Source organism: Sinocyclocheilus grahami, unplaced genomic scaffold (genome assembly GCF_001515645.1).
Source record: "Sinocyclocheilus grahami isolate Dianchi unplaced genomic scaffold, SAMN03320097.WGS_v1.1 scaffold2610.1, whole genome shotgun sequence".
Classification (NCBI taxonomy): domain Eukaryota; kingdom Metazoa; phylum Chordata; class Actinopteri; order Cypriniformes; family Cyprinidae; genus Sinocyclocheilus; species Sinocyclocheilus grahami.
Window position 1 is genome coordinate 28,688 of NW_015507789.1, and position 7,579 is coordinate 36,266.

Here is a 7,579-nt window from a genome sequence, read left to right on the forward strand (position 1 = left end):
TCTCCAAGCAATCTCCCCTCTTACCAGTACTCACAGACATCATCAACACATCTCTTCTCACAGATATTTTCCCCACCGCATTCAAGCAGGCTCAGGTAACCACACTGCTTAAAAAGCCCACATTAAACACTTCACTCATAGATAGCTACAGACTGGTTCCTCTCCTTCCATTCATAGCGAAAACACTCAGACGAGTTGTTTTCAGCCAGTTATCATTATATCTTTCACAGAATAACCAATTAGACATTAACCAGTCAGGTTTCAGAAGTGGCCATTCAACTGAGACTGCACTACTGTCAGTCACTGAAGCCTTGCGGATTGCGAAAGCTGATTCCAAATCATCAGTTCTCATTATGCTGGATCTATCTTCCGTTTTTTGAGACTGTGAATCATCAGATCCTCCTGTCCACCCTCTCATCACTGGGCATCACAGGGATTCCACTTTGCTGGTTTGAATTCTATCTCACTGGTAGGTCCTTTAGGTTTGGCTGGGGAGAGGTGGTATCTAAAGCACAACAACTGGTCACTGGAGTTCCTCAGGGATCTGTTCTTGGACCCCTGCTTTTCTCCATATACACTACATCACTGGGACATAGTTTCTCCTACCATTGCTATACTGATGACACACAGCTCTGTCTTTAATTTCAACTGGATGATCCAATGGTAGCTGCACGGATCTCAGGCTGCCTGGCGGACATCACGACATGGATGAAAAAACATCACCTACAGCTCAACCTGGCAAAGACTGAGCTTCTCGTCTTCCCTGCCACTCCAACTCTACAGCACGATTTCACCATCCAGCTAGGTTCATCAACAATTACCCCATCAAGTTCGGTCATAAATCTTGGTGTAATCTTTAAAGACCAGCTACACAGCCACACCAGGTTTGCATTGTACAACTTCAGAAGATCAGGCCCTTCCTAACAGAGCAGTCAAGCAACTCTTTTCCAGGCTCTTGTCATTTCTAGGCTGGACTAACGCAATGCTCTTCTGGCTGGACTTCCATCATGCACAATCAAACCTCTGCAAATGATTCAGAACGCAGCAGCCTGACTGGTTTTCAACACACTCAAAATGGCCCACCATCCTAATTTTAAAAAAAAAGTTTTCTTTCTCCTTCCTTAATTCCTCCCTGTCTACCTTGTACTGAACAATGTCTGCAACTTTGTATTACGAGCACTTCCTGTGTTTATTTGCCTCTTTATGATGATGAATCCCTTGTTGTATTTCTCAATTGTACTGTAAGTCGCTTTGGATAAAAGCATCTGCTAAATTAATAAATGTAAATGTAAGTAAATGTAACTAAATAAATACATGTAAAATATGATTTTAGTAAGAAGTGTAACAGAAAAAAAAACACTAACAGATGCCATTTCATTTAAACATTTTACTGGGTCTTAAACATAAAAAGATAATCAGTATACAATGAAACACAATGATATGTAAATACCTGAGAATATTGAAGTAGATTTTCCCCCAAAAATATTTTCAGTATGTTAACTAACATGTGGTCCAACGCAAAGTATGTCTAGTTAAAATTTACAAAGACAGTACAGAACTGTTAAGACAGTAACATATTGATAGACTAGAGGGGATAATATTTGAGTCTTTGCAAGTAAAGCATTTAGCATTTACCAACATGCATGTTTCTGGTGTGAACGTACGTCGGAGACTGACAGGGGAAGAGAATAAATTGTTGAAAAAAGTTGTTATTTTTGTTTTAATTATTGTTGTTATAGCGCTTTTCACGATACAAATCGTTGCAAAGCAAATTTACAGAAAATTAAGTTTCTACAATATATTTAGTAGTAGCTTATCAGTAGTGACTGTCAGTTAATGTACATATGGCAGAAATGTACGGAAAAATCAATTAAAGACATAGTCAAACAGACAATGAACACTATTAACAGTAATTATTATATGATGCAATCAAACTTATTGCAAAATGCGGTAGTTCAGTATGTTGTTTCGGGGTTGGCATCATCTGAGGTTCTCTGAGGGGTTGGCATCATCTCTTCTCAGGTGTTCTGGATCCAGACTGAACTGATTGTTTAACCCAAACTAAAGAATAATAATGTGCATTTGATCAGATATAAGACTATTTAGGTATGCAGGAGCTAACACATTAAGGGCCTTATAGGTAAGTAATAATATTTTGTAACGGATACGGAACTTAATAGGTAGTCAGTGCAGAGACTGTAAAATTGGGATAATATGATTATATTTTCTTGACTTGGTAAGGACTCTAGCAGCTGCATTTTTGACTACATGTAGCTTGTTTATTGAGGATGCAGGACAACCAGCTAGCAGTGCATTACAATAGTCCAGTCTAGAGATCATGAATGCATGAACTAGCTTTTCTGCTTCAGAAACAGGTAACATGATACCTGTCAACTAGGCACCATTATTAGCTGACTCTTTTACTGTTTCTTCCTGTGTAGCATCTGATGCTACAATTTTTTGGACATATCCAATAGATTGGTCTCTGCCCCTTCATGAATCCTATCAGGATTGGTTAGCTTTCATATGCCAAGGGGTTCATAATAGTCCCACAGTTTACCATCAGGCTCTAAAAACAACATTAGACAAATGGAACAGACAGTTAACTATAGTTCAGTATGTGGATGACAGTTTGATCTGTATTATGGAGGAGAATAAACACATGAGAGACATGGAAGCGTTGATCGACTTGTTGCACATTGATTTGAAACATGCAGACATAAACCTCATGTATGCCATCCTAAATCTCACAGTGTAACTGTTCATGACAGGACAAATGGTTTATGTTAAAATTCTAATGCCAAATTCTGCTAATCCTTGCCTCCCGAGAAGTGTGACAGAAGGACCGACCAAAACAGTAACTTCCATGTCTCCCCTCCATTTTGTTTCCATGTTTTTTCTCTCAGTGTTTTTGTTTCCGTTGTGTGCCCGTATGGATGCCCTGAATTCATCCTCCTCCTGCTGGAGCAGGGGGAAAATTTGCTCGAGGGTCATACCAGACTGTTTCTGGCTATTACCCATCTCACCACCTACCCGGACGACGCACTCTGCGTGTTCTATGACGCCAGCCTCAACACCGCGTGCAGAGCGCCGTCGTCCGAAGATGGCCCTCGAGCGGAATTCGGCGCCTTTGTGGAGTGGACACTGGTGAGAAATGGATCTCCATTCCCCGCCGGTTCCCAGGAGTATATCGCCAGGGCCACTCCCGACCCAGAGCCCAGCCCACCATCTCCCCGATACGCGGAGTGCATGCCCGAGCCCACTGCTGACGGAGAGCCAGACCCCGCCGCGACCGACGAGCCATCGCTAGAGAGAGCGACAGAGCTGAGGATCGCCGCGGAGCCAGAGATTAGCTCCGCCCCCTGCACCGCGGCTGAGGGTGAGCTGATTATGGCGGGGCATAAGTGCCAAAAGGACGAGGAAAGGGTTCTAGCCCGTGAATTCAGCTCAGAGCGCCCTCCAGTGCCCGCTCCTAGAAAGCGCCCTTCTGTGGCCGCTCCTCGAAAAGGCTCTGTCGGGCTCCTTCATCCCCTCGGCTCCACCTCAGTCCTCTGTTGCTCCGGCTCCACTGCGACCTCCCGGATCCACATTTCCGAGTCGGTCGCCAGCGCCATCTGCTCCGCCAAGGACCTCCGGATCCTCCCCGTCGCCCTGGCTCATCGGCTCTCCGTCTCTGCCTCGGGCTCCTCCACCACCTGCTCCGCCGCCATTGGTCAGCCCCCTGGAGTCAGCGATCATTCCTCCTCCATATCTCCTCCCTCCATCGGCTCCACCGTGGGGCGACATCATGGCTGTGGCCTGGGTCCTGCTGGACTCTTCCTGCTCCAGGCCCCGCCTGTCTCCTCCCTGGCTCCTCCCTCCGTCGTCTCCTCCCTGGACTCTGTCTGCTGGCCCCCTCCCGGGTGTCCGTCCTCCTCCTGAGCCTCCTCCCTATTTCCCACCCATTCCCCTCCCCATGTTGTTTCTACGGTGTGAGGACGCACCTACTGGGTGGGGGGAGTAATGTCACGCCCCTGGACTGTTTGTTGTGCTCTGTGACCCAGTTTCTTCCCCATGTGTTCTGCTTCCCAGTTAATTAGTCATTCAGTGCACCTGTGTTTTCCCAGTCACCCAGTGTTTAAAAGCCCCAGTCCTTTCAGTTAGGGTTTGTCGGTCCTCGAATGTCATTCCATGTGTTACTGTATCGCTTACGTTCCCTATGTGATCATTAAAGACTGTGAATTAAAGTTATCTCAGTGTTTCCTCGCTTCTTGCCTCCCGAGAAGTGTGACAGGTGACAGATTAAACCTTGAACGGAGATTATACAGCCTCTTACTCATTTTCTATGGTCTTTGGAAGTTTGGAGAACTAATAGAAAGCTCTTCAATAAAACTTCAAATTGGACTTTTAGACGATCAGTGAGCTTGTTGGTCCCTTCATCAAGCTGTTCCCTCAACACAGGCTATTTTTAAAGATTTTAATAATGTTTTTTGATATTATTTATTTGTATTTGTATTTATAATAGACTATGTTAAATTATTCCACAGATATATTTGAGACCAAATCAAAGTAAAACGTTCTTTAAATGTTAAAGCTGTCCTCTGCTGCCCTCAAGAGGCTGTATATGTAAATATCAATGTTTTATTTAATGAGCATTGAATTATTTTCAGATACTTATAATAACCCTTAGTACTCAGTACTTAGTATAATAACTCTTACCGAACCAGGCGTGGGGGACAGCTGTACCAAAAGTGTTCCTCGCGTCTTCATCTATATGTAGGTTTTTGACATTTACTTTGTTGGTAGACTGATAAAGGCATTAAATTAAAAAAAACTTTGAGACCAAACAGCAACATCTGACATCTTATTATTATAGCGAAAAAAGGAGAAATAATCTTTGACTATTGTAAGAATTCTGTTCTTCAGAGGTGAAAACATTTTTGCCAGTTTTAATCTATGGTCTCTTGTCGTTTCCACAAAAACACTGAATGACCAATAATGTCTACATATTTTTGTTCTCTTATGTTTATTATGAAAATTCATACGTTGCAATATTTTAGTTTCATAACTAATGTACCGTCATAAAAATGCTTGATTGATGATTCTAATGCATTATTGTAATGCTTTCAAATATACATAAGATTTAAGACATAATAAATAATTATATATTATATTATAAATCATCTCATTTTACATCATCTACATTTTTAAAACTGTATTGTGCTTGCTTATGTTTTTGGTCATATGTTTTCTTTGTATATCATTGTTTGATGTATAGGTTATGTTGGAGAGTTTACACCTCACCACTTGAAGTAGCAAAATGGTGGCGCTATGACCTCTAGCAACAGAAGCAAAGTGAACCATGTTTACCAGCCAAACCTTTGTCACTTGGCAGAACTTCTTAACTCTTCTCTGTTCCTCTGTTACTAGGCAGAGCAACTGTCTCATGTAAATTCATAAAAGTTTTGCACCAGTTGATGAGATGAAACCGGACAAATTCAAATGTAAACTTGATCATGATTATAAGAGAGAGGGGGAAAAAACTATAAAAGATTTAAATAAAAAATGTATAAATCATAAATTCATAAAATTTTAGCACCTTGTTCGACCTATTATGAGTTGTCTTAAGAGTTTGTTTTATGTGACAAATGTGTTTGTTAATGTTGTAATTATCTTGCAATTTACTCTCATATTTAACTTGATTAACTAAGTGATGATGATGGTGGGGTGTTAGGTGTCGGGAAACCGTGTGTACAATGTGGTCAAGAGCAAACTTGACTTCCTCTGCTGTTTGCTTCAGAGTTGCAGTAGATTCGTCTTAAATGTTGTGTGGAGGGTACCACAGTTTCATCAAGCAAGAACATGAAGATCATTCAGTTTCAGCTCTGTGAGTTTATTACTGTATACATTCATATATTTGCATGTTCCTTGACATAATTGTTTTGTTAAAGATTCACAGTAGTTTTAAGTGGCTAATCTTAATTATTATGCTTTTTTCCCCCTTTTTTATAGATGTATTAATCTGTTGTCAGTATGCAGTGGCAGATCTACTAACTGATCTGGGATCAAATGTGAGCATAAACTGTGATCTTGATGAAAATGAGGTTTATTGGATTTTACTGAAAACAGCAGATCCTCCAACAGTCATTCTACGATCATTCCCAACACAAACGAAATCACCTTTTTACCATAATAAAACATTCAGAAAGAAATATTCAGTGCAGTTTAAACATCGTCTGGTTATTAATAATGTAACTGCTGATGAATTAGGAGTTTATTACTGTATGAACACACGCACACCTCCAAAACTCAGCAACAGCACCAGAATATACTTCAATGGTGAGTTCATTTGCTAATCCATTTTGATGACCACTTTAATCTTATTTATTTATAAATTTGTAATTCACTACTTCAGTTTTTAGAACACCTATAAAAATCATTGGTCGCTTCACACAGAGTTAAGAATATTATATATATTTGCATCAATTCTACAAAATTGCAGTCATTGTTCTGCAAAGGATTGACAGTAGCAAACTGTGGACAATTGTTTTTACAGAGACGGTTCAAATAACCGAGTGTCTGAATCAGACACAATGGCAGATTATCATCATAATATCTGGTCTGATGAATGGGCTTCTGATCATTGCAATGATTGGTGAGTTATCAAAATGATGCTTTTCTCCATACAGGCTGAAGTTAAATTCTTTATTTAGGCTTTTTCACTTTTATTTTGCCATTTTAGTTTACTTAAATTGTCTTAACAATTTAAGAAAGAGTAATTCAACCTTTAGTAAATATTGAACCTGAATTGGCTATTCTATTTTTAGGACTAGTAAAGGTTTTTGTTGTTGGGAAAAGAAGGTCTCCAGAGCGAACACAACAACTTAACACTGATCTACAACAGACTCAAGTTATAGAACAACATCAGGACCAATTACAGGTAAAAAATTGTGTTGATAATAATTCCTGCTGACCTTTTACTCCAACAGTATCAGTTTGGTTAATAAAACATTACTTTTAGTACATGCAGAGCTGCTGTGTAGTTTATATGGTTTTCTCCATTGTTCTTTCAGTACGCTGAGGTGGATTTTTCCAAGCTGCGTAGAAATATTCGTTCCAGCCAAATCAACAGCACCTATGCTGCTCTACAGCTGCCAAAGTCATGAACACATGAGTATAATGGACTACTTATTTGGTTCACTGTTTCTTGAAGTTAATAAACTCTGGAATAAACCTCTAACCACAAACTGTTCGGCAGCTCTGATAATACAGTAGTTTTACATCACATTAACCCCCTAATATTCTTTAGATCAGGGGGTTTTAAACTGCAAAGGCATGCGTGGGGAAAGTTCAGAGAAAAAGTCAAATAAAAAAAAAAAATACAAAACTTAAAATGGACTAAATTTAAAATACCTTTACAGTCGCTGTACAAATAATCTGTATAAAAAAGTAAACAGAATCAGCTAAATGACAAAATGTTTATCTGCTTGGGTTTTGAAAGTGCATTTTGCGTTGAGAAAAAAAAAAAGTGCTAGCAAATGAATGGCTGATGTAAAAACATTGTGTTTGTATTGTAAATGTACTCTTTCTTTAAAACTGA

The 7,579-nt window shown here is 39.9% G+C and overlaps 1 protein-coding gene across 1 annotated transcript; it reads left to right on the top strand.

Moving 5' to 3' along the window:
- Positions 1 to 5,798: 5,798 nt before the first annotated feature.
- On the top strand, positions 5,799 to 7,145 carry LOC107575395 (uncharacterized). Its single transcript, XM_016261777.1, has 5 exons — positions 5,799 to 5,866; positions 5,992 to 6,318; positions 6,536 to 6,634; positions 6,807 to 6,919; positions 7,053 to 7,145. Exons 1-5 carry the CDS (start codon positions 5,842 to 5,844, stop codon positions 7,143 to 7,145), a joined length of 657 nt encoding a protein of 218 aa, XP_016117263.1. The 5' UTR covers positions 5,799 to 5,841.
- Positions 7,146 to 7,579: the final 434 nt, after the last annotated feature.

Bases quoted from the DNA above. Each gene is read 5' to 3' on its own strand.
- LOC107575395 (XM_016261777.1), top strand. From the start codon at position 5,842: ATGAAGATCATTCAGTTTCAGCTCT. The intron at 6,319-6,535 runs GTGAGTTCATTT...TTGTTTTTACAG, and splicing joins CACCAGAATATACTTCAATG to AGACGGTTCAAATAACCGAG. The intron at 6,635-6,806 runs GTGAGTTATCAA...TTCTATTTTTAG, and splicing joins TCTGATCATTGCAATGATTG to GACTAGTAAAGGTTTTTGTT.